Source organism: Xiphias gladius, chromosome 4 (assembly GCF_016859285.1).
Source record: "Xiphias gladius isolate SHS-SW01 ecotype Sanya breed wild chromosome 4, ASM1685928v1, whole genome shotgun sequence".
Lineage (NCBI taxonomy): Eukaryota > Metazoa > Chordata > Actinopteri > Istiophoriformes > Xiphiidae > Xiphias > Xiphias gladius.
In genome coordinates, this window is record NC_053403.1 from 20,037,902 (window position 1) to 20,062,447 (window position 24,546).

The window sequence follows — 24,546 nt, forward strand, 5'->3', positions numbered from 1 at the left end:
TTTTCCGAAGAAAATACAAAAGTGATGCGGTATGTGATAATGACTGTGATTATATTATTATTCTTCTTATTATTTATTAAATCGTCGCTTTGAATCGCACCCCTTGTGTAACTTCTGTAATTGACGTGTGACTTTACCAATTGCAAATCAGATTAGAATTTGTTTGGACGCAGCTATCCAATCGACGTTCATCTTCCGCCCCTCCTCACTGGCGTTACGAGTGTTGGGTGACTGCATTTGCTCCGGCTTGTAGACAACCAAGTTAGTCAGTTTTGGCACATTTCTTCTCTTAATATAAAGATATAACTAACCAAAGATAATGAACAGCTTAATTAGATCTACTGCTTGGTGTCTGCGATCTGGGCCAGTGGGTTGTCTGGCCAGACAAGCAGGCGGACGCGTGTGGTTGGCCTCGGCCCGGCTCCTGTGCGCGGCGGCAGACCTCCAAAAAGACCTTGGTGAAATCGTGAAGAAGGACAAAGTAGTGGTGTTTATGAAAGGGACGCCGGCACAGCCCATGTGCGGCTTCAGTAACGCCGTGGTTCAGATCCTCAGGATGCACGGGGTGGACGACTATGCTGCGTACAACGTGTTGGAGGACCAGGACCTCAGACAAGGTCAGTAAACCTAAGTAAACCGTTCATGACATGACAGCAACAATTTGCCACCGCTCAATTTGACCTGTTTTACTTCTTACTAAACTTCTTCATAACAGACAGTGGAAGTGGAGACAGTTTCCTTGTAGTTGTTTTAACCAGTGTGTATGTGTCTATTAGCCTCTGTTAGCTGTCAATCTGGTTTACACTATTCAGACTAATTGTTGTCTCATTCAAACCAACCATACCCATCAGGTTTTTATAGACGGCCTTTTCTAGCTAGATTTTGAGATTTCCAAGAGTCAAGTTTTTATCAGTGCTCTGCAGCAGGACCAAAGGGTGTGGTGCTTTAAGACCAACGTTACACCATTAATATGGACATACGAGGCTTTTGGCTGTTCCAGCAAAACTGGTTATATTTTGTAATGACTGGAATCTTTTATGTTTTAAATAATGATAGGAGATATGTAGAGAAACAAGGAAATGTTTCTTGAAGTTACATCAGTGCTGGCCATTAATGAGATCTTGTCAATTGAGGCTAATGTCGCAACAGCTTTGTAATGCCAAGTGTTGACATACAGCAACGTGAGAGTGACAAACTGACTCATAATATGTGATTTTTTGTTGTTTTTGTTGTTGATTTGGGGGTTAATTTGGAGCAGAGAACATTATTTAATTTCTTGTGAAAGAGCAGTACATAAACGTCTCAATACTAGCATTTTACTTATTCAGTTATAGAAACGTTGAAGCTGAGTATGAGATGAATCTGTAAGGACTACTTCCTCAAAGCCATAAACATAATTAATTGTCCCACTGTACACGGTTGTAGTGCTTCTGAAAGTGTGGATTGGATTTAAAAGCATTCATTGCAGATATTCCGAAGTGATACATAATAAGACCAGTTTGAGTCTTATTGTGTCCCTTTTATTTTCCCAGGACCTGGGTCCATGGGGACAGATAAACAGGATGTTAATTGAAAGAGTGACAAAAGCTAAGAATTTCCTGACAGTAAATGTAAATCACCAAATTTTTTAAGTGTAGTGCTGGTACTGCTGTCACTACAGCAGTATAAAAGATTAAAAAGCTTTCCACAAATTTATTATTAAAGGGGAACTCCAGTAATTAAGTGTAGTCCTTTCATAAATTTTGGGGAACTGCACAACTGTTTATACAGGCTTAGTAGTACATGCAACAAGTAAACTGATTTTCATATGTGAAATCCATGGAGTGCTCCTTGAACATCATTGTATTATTAACATTTGGGCCTAAAAGTTTTAGAATTCAACCAGCTCTGCACACGTTTAAATGGGTAATCCTACTGTACTCGTTCTTGAAAGGCAACACACTCAGTCAGCAACATCCATCACAACATAATCTTCTAAATTATATATTGCTATAATAATTTATTTCTAATATAAGTCAAAAGAGAACAACTTTATAAAGGATCACACAGGCTACTAATCTAGCCTAATGCTGAGTTTTATAAACACATCCACATTTTATTGTAGCGATATCTTTATCTCTATTTCCTAGGATTTGCAATTGCTGTAGTTGGAGTTTCTGTTATGTTGGCTATCACTGCCCATGCCAACTAAGTTCTTCAGTTTATAACATACAAACTACTCTTTCTGAGGGGTGAAACCAGAAGCATCACTAGTTGCTGTTAAGAGTTCCTCCAGTGATTCTGTTGGCCTTACATCTTATATATTTGTTTTTGTTTATTTCAGACTCTGACACTAATGCCATCTGCCTTCCGCAGGAGTCAAGGTCTTCTCCAACTGGCCCACGATCCCTCAGGTGTACTTCAATGGCGAGTTTGTGGGAGGATGCGACATCCTGCTCCAGATGCACCAGAATGGAGATCTGGTGGAGGAGTTAAAGAAACTGGGTATCCATTCTGCACTGCAGGACACTGAGAAAGAATCCAAGTAGAGGACAAGTATAAACTTCAAACAGCTGACAAAACAGAAGACACATTTATCAGGTTGAATCCCCCACTCAGATGATTACATATGAATCAACTTTTTAAGCAGCCACAGGCAAAATTAACTCAGATTGCAGATAAAAGTGACAAGTGTAAGCAATTTTGGTGGCAGAACTGTATCTTCAGTCATTAACATTTACACTTTACAGCGTTCCATACCCATAAATAGTTAGGGGTGTGATACAGAGTTTCTATTGCACTGCTTATACTCTGTTCAGGGCCTTTAAGTTTGCACAGATTATGTACCTGACAGGGCAGGACTTAAATCTTGGAAGAAAAAAGAGTGGACAATGTCTTCACAGGGATCCAAAATCGGTTTTACCTACAGTAAATCTGCACCACATTTCTCACCTTTTTTTTTTTTTAAAGCTGCAATAACATCTTAACACCTCTAGATGATATGGCAAACTAATGAGCATCATAAGCATTCTTTTTGAGCTCTGTTTCAGGCCACATGATGAATGTAAGTACAATATTCATTCTTTTTCTAGCTCTGTTGTGGTCTCCACTAGATCCTGAGAAAAACATCTGGCTCTTTAGCTGCTAAATGCCCCACTAAGTTCAACAGCTAGTTGCTAACTTTGTTGGGATGGTGTTTGGTGCTGGGCAAGTAATTGTAATACAGTGGGTATTAATAGCCTTTTCACTGAAAACTGCTCTCTGCTGGCCACAATTGTTGCTATGAGAGCTGTTAGCGTGAACCAAAACAGTAAAGTTGCCGGCCAGAAAACCAAAACAATGAATTCAAACATACTATAAAGTTCCTTAGAGCTGAAGGGAACTGCAGAGTCAGCTTTCTCTGTGGCTTCTACATTCTACATATAATGAGCAACCCCTTTCACATTACGCAGACTTTTGATTCATTGTTATTATAAAAATATTGATTATAGCAACTTTAATATTTCCTTATCACTTAACATAGAGAGGAAAAATTTAGATTTTTGCCCTCTAGTTGCTATCTTATTTCCATTCACAAAATTCTCATTTTTATCCTAAAAGATGTTATAAATAACAAAATATTAAAAATCCAAATCACCATAGTTGTTGGAATTAAAGGCATTTTGGGATAAATACAGCAATGATTGTCCAACTGTAACCCCACTGTTGGAGAAACCATTTCACATCGAGGACTTCTACTGCCTAAGAGAGAGTGTCAGGTTCCCTACCCATGCTTTAATGCGTTTAAACAAGAACGTTAGTAACCTCCATCATCCTGCCCTTTAAAATCCCTGCTACCCCTATTGTCCACCCATTTTCTCAAGCCACAGTCAGGTCAAGACCAAAGGACCCTCAGGGTGCACAAAGACTAAATAAAGATCTTAAAGCACTGCTTGGGCCACACCAGGAAAAGATGTCATCACAACAGAAACCTTTGAAATGCACTGCCTGTACATACAGTATACTAAAAGGGCGAACAAAGAGGGGACAATACTGTTATTTCCAGATGTTCCTATGGGTTCATAATAATATAAAGATAATTTTAATGTAAACGCTGTCCAATTACACCAGATATTAATTTGCTATTTTAGTGAAGGTAACTACAGACATGGAAGCACCTCACTGACCTTATTACACACATCCACTGTCAAAATAGCTTTGATGGAACCAGCTACATTATCCCCTATTTGTTTGTCCTGCCAGGAACCGCATACAAAATAATTCCCGTTTTAATGTCTACACCCGCTGAAACGCAACAAACATAACATGACACCTTTTCTCTTTTTCATGAAGATGACTGATTTACAGCACGTATGGACACATAGGAACAGTTATATTTAAAGTTTGTTGAATATGTTCAAGTCTGGTATCTGTCACTGAAGGAAAAGGACTTTTTTTTTTTTTTTTTTTTTTTTGCAGGGGTGTAGAGTGTTTTTGTTTTGAGATTTCTTATGAGCCTAAAAACACCAGATCTTTATCAGTGCTACAGTAGATGTTCCTCCGGGTGCACACAGTTGTATTAAAGCAATGGTCATGTAGTACACTGTAAGATATTGTACATTGAAAGCTTATTATTAAATGTATTTTAGCTAGTTGTATACCCTGCACCCATTAAATATTTTGTTTCACAAATAACAAGCAACCTGGATTTTTTTTATTAATTACCTCTAACACACAGGGACATAGAGTAATTTGCTCAGTCCTGTGTGGTGTAGGATCAATTCTGAGATTTTCCACACATTTTATTTTGGGTCAAAGCAGAAAAAAACGTATTAGGTAATGAAGAAGGCACAGTTGCTGTGCTTTTTTTTTTTTTTTTGATGATGTGCACCATCAGCTGTTGCATTAAATCTCTATCTGCTCTCAGTGAATAGAGGCCAAGCAACTCAGGCAAACAACCATTAAGATTTTTTTTCTACCACATGTAATTATCCAGATACGCATACTAAGTTCAGCATGTCTTCATTCTTCATACGTATGGCTACATACAGTATGTAGCCATGTATTCAGATGGCTTGTTATGTCTGAACAACAGTCCATGACACCAATAAAAACAAAAAAACAAAAAAAACAAAAACTAGACTATCTTGCAATGAGATCACACCAGCCGTGACGCCCATCAACCCTTTGATCCTTTCCGACCCATGAATACTCAGTAGTCATGAACTCAGTACTCACATGAGCACTCAGTACTCATGGGTCGGACCACACCCATCTTCGATCTTGGCCTTTATTTTGATCTCAACTACACACCTGTAAAGTTTCCTGATTGTATCTTGTACCATAGTGACGCTATGGTGGTGAAAAAATATAAAGACATATAAAGACAGACATATAAACACCTGCAAAATTACTCAAATCGCCTCTGTGGTAGTTCTCCCTACAATTGGTGTCTCCAGGACCACATTTTACCATGATCACACACACATTCAAAAGGTGAAAACAACTAGCCACGCTGTTGCGGCTGGTAAAAATCAACTAATGATCATATAAGACAAGCTAACCTTCATTTCTGAAAGCTGGAATCAGAAAATGGCATTTTTGCTTGAAAAATGTTCAACAATTAATTTTCAGTGATGTTGCCAACTAAATTTTTATCAATTGGTTGAACAATCAACTAAATGTTTCAGCTCTAAATATGACTATTAATCTATAGTAATGTATATTTCCTAGCTAATTGACTGCATGTGGTCGAGGTATAAAAATGCAGACCATTGTTTTCAGATACTAAGCCAAGGTATAATTCTAATTTAAAATCTCCAAATACCTTGCATAGGACTCATTGGTTATCACACCATATGCCAAACTACCAACCCTAGAACCTCCATCCACAAGCAGTTTGATAGCCCCTTTCACAGCAGACATTTTGACCTGTCATAGCAGGAAAGGCGCAGGTTTTACTATTAACATTACGAATGTATTCAAGCTTCTCAGTAAGTCATGACATGAACCATAATTCATTTTATTATTTACACCTGTGCTTTTCCTGCTATGACATGTCAAAATGTCCTCTCTGAAAAAGACCCAATTATGACTTTTTCCGTAGTGGTGCACAGGATTAGAACAGTTTTGAAAAGTACAAACTGAATAAATTTCATTCAAATACAGCTAGGAACATTTTGTAACCAATTAAAAGCACTACCATTAGATCTTGATCACAACCTAATTTGAGATCTGGATTTAACTTGTAATGCAGAGATTACAAATACCATTTTAGATACTAAAGTGGTTTTATGGGAAATACAAATGACATTTAGTAGTGCTAACCCAGAGAAACTTATAGTACATGTTTCTGTTGCTTTTCTTCTTAATTCCTCCTTTGGAAAACCTAAGATCATGACTGATCTCTGCATTTTCATTTGTATGTTTTACAAGATTTCAGTTTCATTAGTGATGAGATTGCAGTGATAAAAGACTCACTGTGCTGATAAGCATTTTTTGAAAAATCTTTTAATACAAAATACAATTTTACAAAATATAACTAGACTTTCCAATAAAACGATCAGAAAATGTTACAGAGTTAAATATGACTGAGTTGGGGACAGTTGAGTTCACAGCTCTTTACCTTGTCCCATCCTCTTTCATGTTGTTTCTGTTGCTGTCAACAGTCCAATAAAGCAGGAAAAGAACAAGAACAAACAAAAGGAAGGCATGAAGAGGATTCAGGTCAGAGTTTCTGCAGGAAACGGAGCACAAGATCTCTCAGTGTGGTACGAAGTGGCTCATTGTTGTCACAGACGATGTGTGTCCCATCCTCCTCCAGCTGAATCAATGTGTCCTCTGCCTGTAGGTGCAGGATGTGTCCATCTGCTGTCTCCTCCACTTTCACCTCTGTGATTCCATGCTGCAAATGAGGGGATAAACACACAATTAACTTTTCATACATGATGTTTTATTCTTGTAATTTAGTGTAAAAGAATGCCAACACAGGTGTTTGAATAAATTAATTGAGATGGAACTAAACTTAAAATGCCTGTCTAAATTTTATAGTTGTGTCAAGCAAGATCCAATTGAAGATAGATATTATTTTCTACTCAAACTGAAAAAGCTGATGGAAAAGTAAAAGTAGTGGGCAATAATAAAATCTGATGTTATAGCTATTGCATAAACATACTTATACATTTAATTAAATAAAAAATGTCTTAGATTTTTTTCTTCAAATCTGCTGTGGTAAAATCCCTCTGCTGTAAAATAAGTACTAATCCCATCAATGTTATGCCATTAGGAGACTGTAATATTAGATGAGAGAATATTAATGGCTCCAATGGGAATACTAAAGCTACAGGACATGTCAGCCATTGACAATAAGGCAAATAAAACAAATTAACTGTAATTTCTGTTAAAAACATCAACATTATAAAAACATTAGTTCCCACTGATGTCCACAGATTACACCTTTTGTAATGTGACCAAAAAAGCTTCCAGGGGCACAGCTCCACTCAGCAGGGGTTTGGGGGCCAGCGCCACTGGCTCCTCCATAACTCGCTTTCTCTTCTTGCTGGGGGGCACTGGAGGGGGTTTGGGCATCGACTGGCAGTGCAACATGAAAGAAAAATGTCAGTTGACTGCAGAGAGATTACACATCTTGAACCATTTAAATAGATATTTTGAGGTGCAAATTCATAAGACAGACAGACTCACCTGTAGTGTGTGTTTGTTGTCCTTGGAGTGTAGCAGTGCAGACACAGTTGCCACGGAGATGCCAGGTTTAATCTCAGAGGGCACCAGGGAGTTGGCCAGCTAGGAACAGGAGAATCAGATCTTTAGACATGAAAATTACCCACCTGCTTTCTGACAGGAGTTTGAATATTTCCATAATGTATTTAAATCTTTATTTCTGACAGCTTTGTATCCACCATATGACATTGTTTCCCGCAAAAATTAGCAAATTTAAATATGCACTCACCATCTGTTTCTGAAGGTGCTGATTTTATCTTTTATTCAACACTGTCGACTGACTGCATTAAACCTATTTAACGTGACAAGTTGAAGAATAAGTTCATACGAGTTACTGCTGTGAGTTAACTCACCTCTGGCAGTATGTAGACACGTTCATAGCGGCGTCTGAAGGGCAGGTTGAGTACAGAGCAGCGTCTGTAGGGCACAGGAGGAGGCTGAAGCTCCAGCATCAGATCAGAGCGGTGGGACTGGGTGAGTGGAGGCTGGGTGTACTGCTCTGGACACACCACATGGAGGGGCTGCAGGAGGGAAAGAAGGTGGACAGTGATCAACTCCTGTTACCTATACTGAAAGGGTCTTAAAAAGATTGACAGACTAAAGTAGCTTTTTTTTTGTCTGTAACAAAAGCTTAACAGGTTTACTCACTAGCTTTGGAGCTTTACTTCCATGCTCAAATTTGTTTCACCCTCTTTAGACTGTTGAAACCATGATCAGCTCAGTTATATGGGGTAGGTGTGTAGGAAAGCCTCCCAGCATGCACCAGGAATTGTTTTTGCATTATGTTCTAGAATGTGTCCACTGTTTCCACACTTAATGATTTTTATACAACTAATTCTAACAACTAAATGCCGTTAGATTGTGTGTGAAGTGTATACAATTGATGAGGGTCTCCACAACATAAGTGCACATAGAACTGTTGTTGATTATATGCAGTGTTTGCTATGAGGTCATCCTCTAATCCTGTTCTTCATACTTGAGAACTCTAGTCTCTAGTATCACTGGATGGATTTTATTTTTATCAATTAATTTCATTAATTGATTTGTTCATGAATTTATCATACTGGTTAAATTTTGAATGTTGATGATTTTCTATACGGATAATAATTAAGTTGTTTGAGCCTTTAAACTTATAGTCTGGAGGATTTCTTAATGTTCAGACTGTTTGCAGAAAATAAAAGAAAATGAATTACACTGAGTAATGAAAGTTTTTGTAAGTACTCAATACAAGAATGATACTATAAAAGGTGATATGACATTCACTTGGACTCACACATTAATTGGATCTGTCCATTTGCTACTGCAGCACATCAGTACTGTTGAGTATTCTCCTGCTCTGCTCTGCTGATCTAATACTGTTCTGTTGTTTTGTTTTTGAATCGCTTGTTAGCTTGTAAATTGTTTTCCATTTTTCTGTTTCACCCACAGGATTGTTTCTGACTCAGTCATTATTTGCTTGTTGCACAACTCTCCTCTTACCAGTGTTGTATGTAAAAACAACCCATGAGGGCAGCCATTTCTGAGCTAGACAATCATGGTGTTTTTCCAGTCATTTTAATCTATTTGCCAATTCTCAAACTCATCTTTCAAAGGAGAATCCCTCTATAAATTCCATTATAATATCAATTCATGTCAGTGCAATCCGTTTAGTACTTACTTCTGCTTATTTCTCTTACAACCCCCTGTGATCGGTAGAGAAAAAGTGCTAACAGTACATTTACCATATTTGTGAATGGGATGGTAACATGACAGCTTGGTGTTAACAGTATACCTGGACTTCCTTTAGCAGCTTTGATACTTGGTGGAAGTTGAGCCGTGTGTCAATGGGACAGTAAACACACTTCATAGCAAGCGGCTGGTAGGGAGCCAGGGCATCAAGGTAGGAGAAGTCAGGCTCTGGTGACAAGAAAAAAAAAAGTCACAGAGGCTTTTAGCAGCAACATGTTGCTTTATAATTACAAGATGACATCTACTCATTCAAGTCTAGTTTATGACACAGCAGTGTTTGTAAGACAGCTGTAGCTACCAGTAAAGATGATGGTGTTGAGGCTGGATTTGCCCCACAGCTCCATGAAGTGAACCACGTCCCCGAAGCGCAGAGAGGGATGACCTGTGAAAATCACACATGGCTGACGGAATTCACTGCTGAAGTCTCCGTGAATACTGGGGTAGTGCTTCAGCTTGTTGGTTTGGATCAGCTGAAACATCAACAAAACACGAATTACAAGATGGATAGTTTGTTTAAAGACACTGGAAAAAAATTACTTAAATGTCTGTAACAACGAGCCACTTTAAAAAAAAATTAAATTACTATTCTCATACCGATGTCCTGTTTTAACACAGTATTTGACTGGTTCAAAGAGTTTTGCTAATGTAGAATACTATCTCCAAGTAAAGACTGATTAACATAAAATTTAAATGAAAATGTACTATCTGAAAATATGTGTTAAACAATTTACAATCCACATTAGTATTGCAATAGATTTTGAAATTGAAAGAAGATTTTGCATCTCTGTGTATTGCGTTTATAGTTAACATTGTAATGTTGTTCTGATGTCAGATAACTGCATATGATCTGAGAAACCTTCTCCAAGCTTTTACTGTGACCTGCAGGGTAATGTTACTGTTCATTTACTAGCAGAAAATCAGGATTTCCAAAAATCCAATTTCTCTGAAATGCAGCACTGGTCTTCACTGATTAGAGACAGCAGCAGGACTCACCTCTGCATGAGGGAACGGAGGCTCTGGAAGATAAACCTTTGTTTGCTTGTTGTGACAAAGCCTGAAATGAAAAAAAAAAAAAATAATAATAATAATAATAACCATAATCAATTCATCCAAGAATGATCCTGTGGAGAAATCCACAGGTGGTTGAGATCAAATACTCTAACACGTGATCCTAATCCACAACAGCTTCAGAAAAGCAAAATAAGTCTAACCAGCATCTATGTGAAAAGGTTTTTGTCTGTATTTAAATATAACATTAAGATCATGTGAAAATTCATCGGCTTCACAGAAACAACAATATGCTGCAATGTACATTATGCAATGCACACAATGAATAACGGAATCAGTATTGCTGCAGTGAACATAAGTAGTTCTTTGACTTCACCAGCAATACTGGCTTTTCCGGCGTTGTTTTGATTAAAATCACTGGCAAAAATCAAGTCCTCTAGAGCAACAGTCTCAACAGAAGCACTAGGAATTCTAGTTAGAAAATCATTGACTCACAGGCACTGATGGTTTGCTTCCCCAAAAAGTACAGTACAATTAAGACATCTACAGGAAAGTATTGTGCATACTGGGGAAAGCAAATGATGTGAAATATTATAAACGGAGTAAATTCCTATTCTGAATGATGCTGTACCCAAGCTGTATTTACTAAGTTATATTTCAGAGAATGATTTCACATAAGTTTTGCTAGAGAAGGGAAAACCAACACAGACATACTGTTTATCTGTAACTGAGTTTTGAATTTGTATCCATCATCATAATATTTGGCAGATTTTTAGAATAAGTACATTTTGATAAACAACTGCTCACCACTCAGCAAAGATCTGAGAGAACTCCAGCGAGCTATTGGCGACGGGTGATATGAAGTAGAAAGGTGTGGTCCCCAGGCTGGCGCTCTCAATGAACTGATAGAGACACTCCAGCAGGTCGTATATCACTCCTGAGGAGTAACATGGCACCAGCACATTGCCTCCCGCACGAATGGTCATGGCTACAGGTGAAGGCAAATCATAAATTTTAACATTAAACTATGACTACACAACTTGCCTTTACCCCATTAATTAAATAATGTTTAAGGGGTCTAGGATACTTTGACTATAAAGTATTTATCATTTATTTACACTTGCCTGCATCAAAAATATTAGACATTTCAAAGTTCTATTACAACAGAGATTTAACAATATGAAATGTATCCTCTTAGTGAACTGACTTAATCAATCCAGTACATTTGAACCTACCTAAGTTACTGCAGAATTCTCCCAGCATGCCATCTGGGTTGGCAGTGGGCATCTGGGTGAGGCCTGTCAGAATAAGAACATCACTGTTTTTCAGGGAGCTTTGGTCCATCGGCTGGGAGAAGAGAAGAGGAGACACTTTAAATTATGACCACACCTGTGAAAGAGTAGCTTTGTAAACTAAACTATCCAATAAGATTATCATAGTTCAAGACACATGTCATCTCAGGCCCTCTCAGCTTTCTCTGAAAAAACACTCCCAGAGATTACCTACCAAACCTGACTAGAGCCAAGAATTGGAAATTTCCAATTTATTCAGTTTGAAATTTATTTTCTATATTGCGACCCCAAAATGAAGTGAATGAGTGAGTGATTTCAGACAGCCAAATACTATCTAAATTATCTAAAAATATCTAAATTACTGACAACAATCCAGTAAATATATCAAAAATTATCTCAAAATACTGAATATGAGCAGAGAGGGAGTTCATAAAATAATTACTGACAAAAACTGATGATTAAAAACTGAAACACATGAGGACGGTTTGATTATCTTTCCAATCTTTCCACTGGAGATCAATTAAAGATCTGGCATGATTATTTAAATGCAATTTACATATATGAAACATCTGATTGCATCCATTTGACTCTATTGTCACCTAAAGACGGGTGAAACATTAGTATAACTTTGTTTTTCATTACAGGTCTTCCATAAACCCCATTTGTAATTTCATCTACCATTAGGCCCATTGACCTACCTGTGGATGTGTAGTGAGGAGGGATGAACCTGACACATAGGAAACTTTCTCATGATGAGACTGAATAATCCAGTTAGAGCTGCCTAATGAGTAGCCAGAACTTAAAGGGGAGATCTGTACAGCCCCAAACAGCTCCTGGAGAAAGACAACTTATCACTATGAGAACACAAAAATATAGAAAAACAGAACGTTGACAGATCTAGCCATTTTGGTAATATAAACAAGCATAATCCTGCGCTGTCAGTGTAAAATGTCTTGAATGAGGAAAACATAAACACTCTTTGTAATATGCAAATGAAAATGAAAACCACACTCTTTTCCCTTTGATTTTTAAGTTTTAGAAAGTTTTCAGTATTACTTAGAAATAAAAAGCACACTTAGTAAATTTACATTTTAACTGAGACTTTATTATCCAGGCTACTATTTGGTATTTGCATTTTCTATGTTAACAAACTACATTTGCAAAAAATACATCCATATAAATGTGCCATTTTGTAGCATTCTTCGATATTAACATAAACTGTGGATTGTAACTGTAATTTTAGGATTTAAAATTCAACAGAAACATCTAGGGAACAAAATCACACACAAATTTATTAGGACAAAAGAAGTTCTTACCACTTTCTGTGAATAACCCACAAGTTGCACTTTGCTGAGGGCAGAGTTCACCACCTGCATACTGTAGGATCGCTTCCACGTCCACACATCCACCGCATCCTTCAGTGGGCCTGGGAGCAGCCTAAGACAACACCATAATTTTGTCAGTGAAATGTGAAATGAAACAGCATTATAAAAATGAACAAATTAAAACCAAAGCAAGACAAGTTAGATAGTAAGAACACAGAAAAGTAACCAGTAAAAAGCTAGCAGATGATTTTGTTATTATGTCAAATTTTAGATTCTAAAATGAAATATATTTTACAAACCACCCAAAGAAAATTTGTACTTGCTCTTCTTTTTGTAAGTTCTTTTTGTAAGTTCTTAATTTGAATGTGACAGAATACCTACCTTTGTATTTCCTTATTTTTCCAGCAGGTGGCACACTGGGCTTTGGGAACTCTCTCCATGAAGTTCACTAACTCTTCCATCAGTAGTCTGAACAAAGAACAGCAAGCAGCAGGATATCTTAAATATCTAAAAAAAAAAAAACCAGCTGCTGTCTTTTGGTTTAAGATATGACATTAACAGAAGTTCTCGAGCTTACATACAATATTCTTCAAACTCAAAACCAAACAAAACCAAAACACAGTGGTTTAGACCTCTGGATAAGTGTCCTTACCTGCCAATCTGCAGGGTGGGTTCTGTGGCATACACTGTCCCTGTAAAGCCTGTGTGTTCAGTGATGTAGGGCAAGGCCATCATACAGTGGTAGTTGGAGATAAGGATGACATCAATGGTAGATAGATCCAGCAGTTCTCTCTGTGGTTGATATAAATGGTAAAGTTAATTAATTTAAACTAAATACGTATTACTATATCAAGTATAGCATTTATTATTATTCACATTTCAACTGCAGCTTTTGGAAGTGAAAAATAACTATAGCAATTATACTTTCTTTATCATAGTCATTATTATCATAGAGAATATTGTTATTGATCATAGCTTTTTGTGAACATCAAAACAGGCCACTAGCCAAATGCTGAAAATTTTGTCCAGTATAGCATTGTAATCCCTCGTCCACCATTTTACATGTTGTAATCAATTTTTCTGACCATCTAGAGAGCCAAGCATTTGTCCAGTCAGCTTTTGTCTGTATTCAGTTTTGGGGAGGTGAAATAGAAGATGCCAGGAGGACAATGTTGATAAGCGCTACAAAATCATTCTTTGTAGTTATACTGCAGGAATTACTATAATCCGTGGAGATAACTATTTATTTCAAGTCTGGATTCTGCAGCAAAAGACTCTCTCCTCGGTCGGTTTTCAAGGTACTTTGCGTTCACGATGGTCCTGTTGCCTTTCTCCCTGTTTGTTTTAGATCCTCGTCTGTTTACTCTGGTTCAGATAAATACAGTCAACCACCGCAGGGAAATGACTGATCCTCATAATAATCCATGGCATAAATTGCCATTGCATTTAGCTTTTTGAGTTTCCTCAGAAGAAAGTATAACAGCAGTGAAAGTCAGCCTCACATAAATAAACAAACTGGCATGTGCGTATGAATATGCAGGGTTCTTAGGTTTGCAAGCAAGCAGCCCCAGATGTAGATTCCTATAAGTTAGCCATAGTTGCTGTTCCTAGCGGCTACATTCTGTGTTTATTTTGCGTCAGAGTCGGAGACAAATTTTTGAAACATTTATTTGGAAAGCTGCTAGACACTCGTGCTGGTTACCCCAATATACAATGTTTTGGGCGAGTCCTTTTTTCCCCGAATCTCAACAGTGGAGTTGGCGAGTTAGTTAGCACAACTCATAGACCCACAATATTCACATTTATGGGATTTTCGCCAAATTGAAATAAACCTGAATTATCTTTTAAACTACACAAAAGAAACACATTTTAGTTAAATATACAGTAAGTGTGGTGGATGGTTTTCCTACCTCAGGGAGACAGAACTCAGGCTGTGAGTCCACAAACACCCGTCCCGCACATTCCTTCAGCTCCTGGAAAGATGGAAAGAAATAGTTTGTTTACTTTCGTAGGCTATCATCATAAACAAATCTTAATACATTTACACAGACATATAAAGAAACAGATAGTACTTCAAGTGATCCCACATATACAAGTTCAATTCTCAGTGAATCAGATACACCAAGAACTGCCTCTTATACCTTCTCCAAGTTTACTATTCCATCCTTAGAGACCCAGCCAGGTAGCTTGGAGAGTCTTGGGCTTAAAAGGACAAAAAAACATAAATATTCAGAATGATTCAGAACAATGGCAAGTCTGTCACCCATTAGTGACTGAATAAATAAACACTACCGCTGATGCCAGTGATTCACCTGTGCACTAGAGGAAGGGGCAAGAAGTTGAGGACAGAGGTGGTGTCCAGTCCACAGTCCAGCATGATGGTGGTGGATTTGAATTTGAGGACATTGCAAGGCAATGTAGGATGACCAGACAGACAGTACTTTAAGACGGGAAACACCATCAGAAACACACGTGGAAGAAAAATCATGACTGTGCCACCAATACAATACAGATCTAGTAGAAGCAGGATAAACACGACATCATAGTCAGTACAGGGGAGATATGCTGCCAGTCTGTGTGTATACCTGTAGTCTCATTATGGGAAGAGAATTGCTCACTTAATTTATACAAGATTAGCCGATTGACTCCTTCTTTCTTTCGCTGGGGACTGCATGCATAGCTGAAACAATTACATAGCATTGCTGTTATCTGCCTTGCTAGTCCGAATGGATGAGACAGGGGCCAGTAGCTGCCAAGCTAACAGAGTTAGCTAGAATAGGTGCCTTGAACGATTTGCTAACAGGCTTTTATTGACAGCTAAGGTTGGTTTGGCTACTTAAACATTAATTGCGTTCTTTACTCTTGATTTCTTTACTCACCAATTTCATTTTTAGACAAATAACGGCTGGTAAAATAGTTTCAGTTGGTCGTCTTTTCTAACACCGCATCTTTCCAGTTCTTCTTCTCTTTTCTCCAGTCGCTTTGTTTTTACGACGTTCGTTGTCTACTGCCCCCTGCAGAAGTGGAGTGTAACTTTACTCACATCAAACATATAGGCAGGTCAAACGCGCTAAATACTGACCAAAACAGCACGTATTTGCTTATAAGTAACTGCCCTGAAAAGCGCATTTGCCTCAAAAAAAGGTAAACAAAATATCGATTAAAGCGTCGATTCATAATTGCTGTCAACAAATGCACTTGCCCATAGAATACAGGGCTGTCTATCAGATTCGTTGGCTCTAACCAGAGCTGTATATAGATCAATTCAACCAGTTTTACGAGGGACTTTGGAGGCCTGATGTAGAGATTCTTATACAGTAATTATGACGATATTATGAGTTTGGTGGCCTATCATTAACCTACATGGTATATATGTTATATGGCCCTGTGTTAAGTTTAAGTTGGGAGACGTTTTTAGGCAGCAAAATAGGCGAGGCGACTGCTACAGAACTATGCATGAACCAAACTCTTTCCACCCGCAATTCTGGTTTAGTCCCCTCCTATGCTAGTAGTGGCTAGCTAACACAACTGTTAACTAGCTCTCGAACCGCTCCCAAATGACTCATGCCGGTACATTTATCTCGAGAAAGTCAAATTAATTACGTGGTAATGTTGCGAAACTAGTGTGGTAACACTGGCAGCCAACGTACTTCTGTATCGCCAGTAGGCCTCGTTTTTTGTTAAAAAGTTATAATAGTCTTTTTGTGACTAATAGCTATGCTGAAGATACTGAGATAGCTCGCTTTTGAAACTACTGAGATCTATGTTTTCTCATGGGGGATTTGTACATTTATTAGGCAAGAGGACTTACGTGTAGGAAAGGACAGGTAGGGCTTGAAACGCCACATTTGTCTTGAAAGCGCTAATACAATAATTTCCTCAACATCTATAGTTAGTAGAAAACAGCTGTAAGGTTGCGTGTGCTTGTTAAATGAAGATGTGAACCTCGTCAAGTTAGAAGAAGTTAGTTAGAGCTGATGACCATTAATTACAGCTGAGTCGTTTTTTTCCCGTCCATAAAACCGATGTTGTGTTGTGCTGTGCTGTGCTGTTCTGTGCTGTTCTTACTCAAACATGGAGCTAACAATCAAAGCAGTAAAATAAGCAGTCAAAAACATTGTCAGTATCTTCGGGAAAAACTGAAGATAACAGCATACATACGTCTCATTTGTCACACATTAACAAAGAAAAAATAGAATATTATTAATAATGTATAGGAAAAAGAGCACTGAGAATTTTTATACTGTTCAATGAAAGTGTTCAAATTGGAACTGTATCCATAATCTGCTGACAAAATTCACTTCCTGAAATCAGCGATCAGTGTCCTCAGTTTCGCTGTGCATTTTTTTTGTCAAGTCATGTTATATCTGTCGTGACTGTCATTATTTTAAGGTCATCGTAATTGCTTTCTGTAGAGGATTTTATCAAATAACGTATTTCTATATTCGACAGACCAAAGGAGGTAGAGCGTCTTCACCATGGGGAACACCTGCAATAATCACCTTAGGATCCCTCCAGCCAAGGGCCCCAATGCTGTGGGATGCACTGACTTCATGATGGACCAAACTGCACAGGTAGATGTTGAACCAGTTATCTGTTCTGCTATCTTCTTTCAATTCTTCATAAATAATATGACAAATAAGAAAAAGAAGGGATGAATCAGAAACGAGATGTGATTACTTGGAGATCATGACCTGTAAAAGCTGGACACATTTAATGGACTGAGCAATGTTATGTCATGTTTTACTTACATCTGCATTTAGCAATTGTGAAGAATAGCATAAGAACTATGATTTAATCTAGAATGAGACATTGATAATCAATTCCATTATGGAATTCATTGGTCATCTTGCAGCAGTTCAACAACGACATGGCCAGAATGACAAAGTTCAGCATGACAAAGACACAGTATCTGTACACCAAAAATGCATTTATACACATTTTGTGAACAAGATATTTGGGATGCTAGTCACATCTCAGTAAACAATAGTTGCTTATTTGTGTGAACTTCCATTTCTGTCTTGCCAACAGGGCAGTTTCTTCCGGCTCTACTATCCTTGTCAAGAGACTGAAAAAGCAGAAACACCAGACTGGGTTCCATGCAGGGAGTATTTTAACGGTCTGGCAGACTTCATGAAAATCAACAGGACTCTCAGTGAGAGGATTTTCAACTACCTCTTTGGTAATTTAACTTCAATTTCTAAAATGTAGAACATTTCAAATGTGTTTCATACAAATGTATGCTGTTTAAACTGGTCTTTCCAGGACCTTACTAGTGTTTTTGCATATTTTTGTTCCTTTACAACAAATTTAATATACCTTATAGTTCTGCTCTGAATGTTTCCAATTATACCTCAGCATTGTAGATTTTTGGATGGTTTCCCTTCATTTCTGTACAGTGTGAAAAAAAGGTTAGAAACTTGATTTCATCATGTAATTTTTATTTTTGTCAAAGTTGTGTTATTGTTGCACAGTAATCCTGGGAAGACTTTGTAAATCATTTTGCCCTTTTATCTGCATTGCCAAGCAACAAAAATGCAACTTTGACAACAATGAAGGCAGAAATGATGCCCACTATATTTAAAAAGCTATTTTCAATTCTGCAGTGTACAAAAAACACTGGTGTTGTGCTTTAGACAGCACGTTTTTTTAATTATCTTTTGTTTATTCCAGGATCCTTTAAGATCCCAGCCCACTTGGATGCTCCATTCAAATCCAATGAAAAATGTCCTGTAGTTATCTTCTCCCATGGCCTCGGAGCCTTTAGGTACACACAATGCATTTCTTATACTGCTACAGTATTTACTCAACATGAATTGGAAGTTCTGCTCACCTGTCACCTTCTATGAATGGTGTAATTGGCATGTCCTTGGTGTTTCTCAGGACTTTGTATTCAGCTATATGTGCAGAACTGGCCTCTCAGGGTTTTATTGTGGCCTCCGTGGAACACAGGTAATTGTACAAGAATTAATTAAATACACCTAGCTGATGTGTTATCTTCATGTTGATGTCAGGACTTATTTCAGTAAATATCAAAGGAAGCTTCTTATAGTAAATATATTCGGTTCCATAAGTATTTGGACAGTGACATATTTTTTGTAATTTTTGCCTCTGTACACCACCCCAATGGATTTGAAACGTAGCCATCAAGATGTGATTGAAGTGTAGACTTTCAGCGTTTGGAGGGGGGGTAACTGTTTAGGAATTACAGCCATTTGTATACATAGTCCCTCCGTTTTCAGAGGCTCAAAAGTAATTGGACAAACTAACATAATTATAAATATAAGGATTTTTTTAAAACTTGGAAAATTCTTTGCAGTCAATGGCTGCCTGAAGTCTGGGACCCATGAACATCAGTAAATGCTGAGTTTCATCCCTTGAGATGCTTTGCCAGGCCTTTACTGTAGCTGTCTTCAGTTGCTGCTTGTTTGTGGGTCTAACAAAATATCGCATTAACCATTTAGGAATTACAGCCATTTTTTATACATAGTCCCCCCATTTTCAGAGCCTCACAAGTAATTGGATGATGGTGATGTATGTGATGTTTTCGGTATGCTTGTTTTGATTGACTAACAGTCAAAAACCTTAAGATTTAAGATATTTATTATCATATATAATAAAGACAAAAGGAAAAATCTTGCATTTGAGAAGCTGGAACCAGAGAATGTTTGGCATTTGGGAAAAATGACATGAGACTATGAGTCGATAATCATATATTAGTTGCTGATTGATTTTCTTTCAATCAACTAATTGATTTATTAACTTATTGTTGCAGTTCTTTTCATCTCACATCTTTATTTTAACTTTGAACTAAATTTCGTGTAAGGGGAAACTTCCAAACAGATGTAAATAATAATATAAAAAGGCCAGCTCACCCGATGTCAAATTAAAAAAATTCCATTATTTTTGCCTTTTTTGTTTGGTTCTTTGCCTTTCAGTCATTATAATTTTGATGCATTGTCTTTATCATTTTAATGCAGAGACCAGTCAGCCTCAGCTACATTTTATTTTAGAGAGAAGACAAATAAGAATGTGCCTAAAACATCTGCCTCAGCCAAAGACAACTTGGTAAAGGAGTGGATGTACTACAGAACTCTGCAGCATGGTGAGAGTGAATTCCCCCTCAGAAATAAACAGGTAAGAAGTGTTTACTTATCAAAAAAAGTGATCTACTTCGGGAAGTAAATCCAGTGACATACTAGAGTCACTATAAAAGTGGAGGTGGAGAAATGATTCCTCTTTCATGCAGTGTGGGTTTAGAAATGACAGCAGCTGGATTGCACAACATCTGAACTTTACACTCAGTAAGCAATACACAGCATGTCACTTATGTTCAAATCAAACCACATCCTTGTTTGTGCAGGCTATTTTCTAATCTTTTATCTGATCTGTCTCACATTTCAATTTCTTTCCACTTTTATCTTGGCATCTATGATGCTGTCTTTACTGTTTTGAAATATCTTCATTATGTTGAATTTCAAAGATTGGATTTTAAGTAAGAATGTGGTACCATTCTGTGTGTGTTTTTTCCTTTTCTCCAAACTTGTGTGAATCTTTCTTGTCACTCAGGTGAAACAGAGAGCAGATGAATGCATTTTGACTCTGGATAAACTCACTGAAATCAACTCAGGGATACATGTGCAAAATGTTTTGCAAACACAGTTTGACTGGGCAACGCTGGAGGTAACCTTTTCATGAACTTAGAGGTTTTAGGTCTAGTCTTAGAGAGGTCATGAGTATCAACAGGGCAGCATGATACAGTATTTAGTAACAGACAAAACCATGGAAGTGTAGAAGATTCCATTTTATTAACAGAAATAGTGACATGACAAGCAGGAACATGTCAGCGGACGCCACAAGACTGCAGCAAATGTCTAAGAAAAACGGAAGGATAAAAATTATATTGCTTGGAGCAAACAGAATTGGCAGAAATATTTGAAAATTTGGTGTACAGTGTTATTCACATGTTCTTGATTATAGTATTTAAGATTCACTTTGTTGAGGTTTTTATTCATTTATATATTACAGCCCTTTGCCAAGTCTCCAATAAATTCACTGAGACAAAAGAAACTGAAAAAGACATAAGAAAAACAGGGAAAACCCTAACCGCTTCCAACAAATCAATCTCATCCATGATAATCTAATCTTTTCAGGTCTATAACACCAAACACAAATTTGGGTAAAATTACAAATATGACAAAATCATGGCTTAAGAAACCTTGCCATTAATAAGAAATTTGAATGGAAAAATGCTACAATAGTCCGTTTCCATTACAGTAACCCAATATCAGGAAGATAAAGACTGTACAACTTAAAAGCAAGGGTGGAAATATTTGTACGTACATTTTTTAAAATGCAATTAAGTAACTTTTTAGGTACTTTAAGCGCATACTACATCTTGGGCTCTATTTTCATATATATAGCCTTAAGTAGCATTGGCCACCCTTAAAGTTTGCTTATCAACTTCTTTTTCAATGAAAAGCGATCCCTGTAGAAAAGCTTTAATAAATACAAAACGGTCACCACTTTGAACAGTTCTCATTGAAAGGGATTTGTTATTATGGCATATACATATCAAAATAGTCAAGGTCGGGATGCCACATTGGTCCTCTCGCAGGGGCCGTATGAAATTACAGTATCAGGTTTTGGATAGACACAATACTTATTAACAGAACGAATTGTAAGTTTTTTATCTTTCCACAGGATTTGTTGACAAGAAAATATAGAATATCACCAGACTTATCCTTTCAACTCTGATCTGATGGCTGAACCTGAAGCTGAAAAAGTAACAGTTCACAGTAAACATTTATATTGTGCTAATCACTTGCTCCTTTCCTCTCTTGGCTAACAGAACTCCATGGATCTGTGTAGGATAGCAGCAATGGGGCATTCCTTCGGGGGAGCAACAGTGATTGAAGCTCTGTGCAAAGAGGTTAAATTCAAGTATGTGGATTTACAAAGTACATCCCGGTCTCTTCCATCATCATGTCTTCTTATTTTGGAAAAGCAGGGATATGATACAACATAGAATGATGCAACATAGAACAATCATATGATAAAACATAGAACAATGTTTTTTAATCATAAATTTACAATGAAGAGTTGCAATCTGTTAATTAGCACAAAAGAAAACATTTAAGTTGAATGGTAAAAATTTAAATCATAATTTTGCCAGTTTTAGAAAGTTGCATAGCTGCTTGTGTTTAAACTGCATTTAATGTTTTAGAAGATTGGCTATTTATATTAAATGGAAAAACTGAATTTTGTAGAAGGTGTCAAAAAAATATATATAATTGGTGCAATACAAAATCTTGCATCATATTACACTAGTATCAAAACAATTGAAACAATACCTAATCCTAGATTTGGATATTGAAGTAGTGTGTATCCTCTTTGGATTTTGTAATAACCCTCTCTGGAAACTAAACTCTCTGAAATCAGGTGTGGCATAGCGCTGGATGCCTGGATGTTTCCTTTAGATGACAAGACCTTTCCTCAAGTGAAGCAGCCGATCTTCTTCATCAACTCAGAGAAGTTTCAGTGGGCGGGGAACATCAGTCGCATCAGGAAGCTGGACTCAGCCATTATACAGAGAAAAATGATCACTATCAGGTATAACGGACAGAATTGAAGTCGCTTGCAGACTGAACCGTGAGTCTTGTTGATTTGATAAAAATCTGTTGTTTGTTCTGATTTCATGGTGATGTTTTCCTTCAACTGCATTCCTTCAGAGGTACAGTCCACCAGAGTTTCCCAGACTTCACCTTTCTGACGAGCAACTGGATTGGTAAACTGATGAAGTTGAAGGGACAACTCGACCCAGAGATCGCCATAGACCTCTCCAACAAAGCAACACTAGCCTTTCTGCAATGCCATCTTGGTAAGAAAAATGACCACCTCACAATCCTTGCCAATTATTTCTATTGTCAGGTTAAGTTTGTATGATTTGTTAGGAGAAATGCACCTTTTTTAATTGTTTTTCTGAAATTCTGAATTATGCTAAAAATCATCTTTGACATTACAGGTCTGGAGAAGAACTTTAATCAGTGGGACATTCTGATTGATGGGCAGGATGATAACCTCATTCCAGGAACTAATGTTACTGTGTTTCAGTCTGCCATCTGAACTGCCACTGTGCCTCATATACTCCAGACAATCCTGGGAGTGGCCATCAGCTGAACCATCTCGCCTTGTGTGGAAGTCGGTGGAACAGTCCCAAAATGTCAAGCCTGGCCCACATTTAATTTTAAAATGGACTAAGGATAACATTTTGAAGTAGTAATGGAGAGGAAAGACAATCTCTACCTCATCAGCAGGAAAGATTTGTTTTTCTTTACAGGTAAAACACTCAGTGTAGCAGTATTTGTTTCATGAGTCTTGAATGTTGCATACAAGCAGCTCAACACTTCTTTTCACTGTAGGTGAAATCTTTACTGTTACTTTCATTAAATACAATCATAATTTGTTTTAGAATTGTGAAAATTTATGTTATCACATTTAGAAAATACCAGCTAAATAAAATAGCTCTTGGTAGACGAGGTTACGTCATACCAAACTGGGGCCAGAGAATGGAGGTGGTGGGGGTGGGTGAACACCAAAATGTAACTTTACACACATGATCTAATCTATTTCAAACAAGGAGGAGGAAAAACCATGACTCATCTCAATATATCTGTAATGATATTTATTTTACCAACATAAATATGTCTTGAACACATGCATGTATCCACATGACAAAAAACTTTGTTGCATCTTTAACTGTAGCATTTCACATTGCAACCTTTCAAATCAGTCTTAACTCCAAGTTAAGATTCAACACTCAAAATTTGTTTCCAAAGAATTTCGTAGCAGTTTATCAAAACAGTTCATCTGTAATACAACAGCGCTCCAAGTAACACTGGGTAAGCACTTGGATATTGACAAAGTCCAAAGGTGTTGACAACTATTGCTGTATAGAGGTACTTTTAACAGATGGTTGTTTTTGAATAGACACAATGTAATTAACCCTTAAGTCAAAGGAGAAAGAGGACCTTCTGGGTCAACTCAATAAATCAACATTTCCACTGAGCACTCAGTACAAACGACAAAAAAAAAACCCGAACTTGAACCTGTTTAATGTAACTGAACCATTTTCAGTTGGTAAACTTTGATTTGAGGTGTCTGACAAAGAAATCAGAACGCAGTTACTCCTCTGGCTGCTGCTCAACAGGCATATCAGCAGCAGAACCATTATTTATTATCAGAGAGAGGTGGGTTATCTTTGACAGCTGGACCTCTAAAAGGAAGGAAAAAAATAGTTATTTTGTACTGCAGACAACACACATTTCAGATATGATGCAAATACAATAGAAAAGTAAAAGTCTAGTGACTGGTCAAATAATCTTATTGACAGTAAAAAAGAGTGGCCAGGCTGCTGTGGAAACTACAGCATTACTATTTTATTAATATTGCATGATTGCAATACTATAGATTAGGCAAACTACCATGGAAAAAGGCTT

General features: G+C 37.3%; 3 protein-coding genes across 16 annotated transcripts; 2 read left to right on the top strand and 1 right to left on the bottom strand.

Annotated features, from left to right (window-relative positions):
- Positions 1–91: 91 nt before the first annotated feature.
- Positions 92–7,445, top strand: glrx5 (glutaredoxin 5 homolog (S. cerevisiae)). Of its 3 annotated transcripts, XR_005707341.1 has the most exons (4): positions 92–617; positions 2,356–2,580; positions 6,627–6,728; positions 6,809–7,445. XR_005707341.1 is itself a non-coding variant. In XM_040125697.1 (2 exons), the coding sequence occupies exons 1-2, from the start codon at positions 320–322 to the stop codon at positions 2,526–2,528; spliced, it is 471 nt and encodes a 156-aa protein (XP_039981631.1). In that variant the 5' UTR covers positions 96–319; the 3' UTR covers positions 2,529–4,650. The 3 variants fall into 3 exon arrangements, 1 of the variants encoding a protein (XP_039981631.1); XR_005707342.1 differs by lacking the exon at positions 6,627–6,728 and having other exon boundaries at positions 6,809–7,444; XM_040125697.1 differs by lacking the exons at positions 6,627–6,728; positions 6,809–7,445 and having other exon boundaries at positions 96–617; positions 2,356–4,650.
- On the bottom strand, positions 6,506–16,975 carry ints9 (integrator complex subunit 9). 6 transcript variants are annotated; one of them, XM_040125684.1, is made up of 18 exons: positions 16,860–16,975; positions 15,928–16,062; positions 15,361–15,488; positions 15,190–15,250; positions 14,959–15,021; positions 13,701–13,840; positions 13,430–13,555; positions 13,040–13,160; positions 12,422–12,556; positions 11,667–11,778; positions 11,239–11,419; positions 10,417–10,477; positions 9,722–9,893; positions 9,467–9,591; positions 8,049–8,216; positions 7,660–7,758; positions 7,414–7,548; positions 6,506–6,862 (listed from the first exon to the last, which is right to left on the bottom strand). In XM_040125684.1, the coding sequence occupies exons 2-18, from the start codon at positions 15,934–15,936 to the stop codon at positions 6,686–6,688; spliced, it is 2,013 nt and encodes a 670-aa protein (XP_039981618.1). In that variant the 5' UTR covers positions 15,937–16,062; positions 16,860–16,975; the 3' UTR covers positions 6,506–6,685. The 6 variants fall into 6 exon arrangements, with proteins under 6 accessions (XP_039981618.1, XP_039981616.1, XP_039981620.1 ...); XM_040125682.1 differs by having other exon boundaries at positions 15,361–15,562; XM_040125686.1 differs by having other exon boundaries at positions 13,430–13,516; positions 16,860–16,974.
- pla2g7 (phospholipase A2, group VII (platelet-activating factor acetylhydrolase, plasma)) lies at positions 15,848–23,512 on the top strand. Of its 7 annotated transcripts, none has more exons than XM_040125694.1 (11): positions 15,848–15,870; positions 17,501–17,622; positions 18,080–18,230; positions 18,722–18,815; positions 18,932–19,000; positions 20,029–20,185; positions 20,618–20,731; positions 21,900–21,991; positions 22,490–22,660; positions 22,780–22,928; positions 23,073–23,512. In XM_040125694.1, exons 2-11 carry the CDS (start codon positions 17,527–17,529, stop codon positions 23,171–23,173), a joined length of 1,194 nt encoding a protein of 397 aa, XP_039981628.1. In that variant the 5' UTR covers positions 15,848–15,870; positions 17,501–17,526; the 3' UTR covers positions 23,174–23,512. The 7 variants fall into 7 exon arrangements, with proteins under 7 accessions (XP_039981628.1, XP_039981622.1, XP_039981627.1 ...); XM_040125688.1 differs by lacking the exon at positions 15,848–15,870 and adding an exon at positions 16,066–16,192; XM_040125693.1 differs by lacking the exon at positions 15,848–15,870 and adding an exon at positions 16,268–16,365.
- The last annotated feature ends 1,034 nt before the right edge of the window (positions 23,513–24,546 follow it).

Excerpts from the sequence above, each read along its gene's own strand:
- ints9 (XM_040125682.1), bottom strand. The coding sequence starts at position 15,536 with ATGATTTTTCTTCCACGTGTGTTTCTGATGGTGTTTCCCGTCTTAAAG. Across the intron at positions 13,161-13,429 it reads AAAAATAAGGAAATACAAAG|GCTGCTCCCAGGCCCACTGA; the intron begins GTAGGTATTCTG and ends GTGTTGTCTTAG. Across the intron at positions 11,420-11,666 it reads AGAATTCTGCAGTAACTTAG|CCATGACCATTCGTGCGGGA; the intron begins GTAGGTTCAAAT and ends CTTCACCTGTAG.
- pla2g7 (XM_040125694.1), top strand. The coding sequence starts at position 17,527 with ATGGGGAACACCTGCAATAATCACCTTAGGATCCCTCCAGCCAAGGGC. Across the intron at positions 20,732-21,899 it reads TTGACTGGGCAACGCTGGAG|AACTCCATGGATCTGTGTAG; the intron begins GTAACCTTTTCA and ends CTTGGCTAACAG. Across the intron at positions 22,661-22,779 it reads AGAAAAATGATCACTATCAG|AGGTACAGTCCACCAGAGTT; the intron begins GTATAACGGACA and ends GCATTCCTTCAG.
- glrx5 (XM_040125697.1), top strand. The coding sequence starts at position 320 with ATGAACAGCTTAATTAGATCTACTGCTTGGTGTCTGCGATCTGGGCCA. Across the intron at positions 618-2,355 it reads GGACCAGGACCTCAGACAAG|GAGTCAAGGTCTTCTCCAAC; the intron begins GTCAGTAAACCT and ends TGCCTTCCGCAG.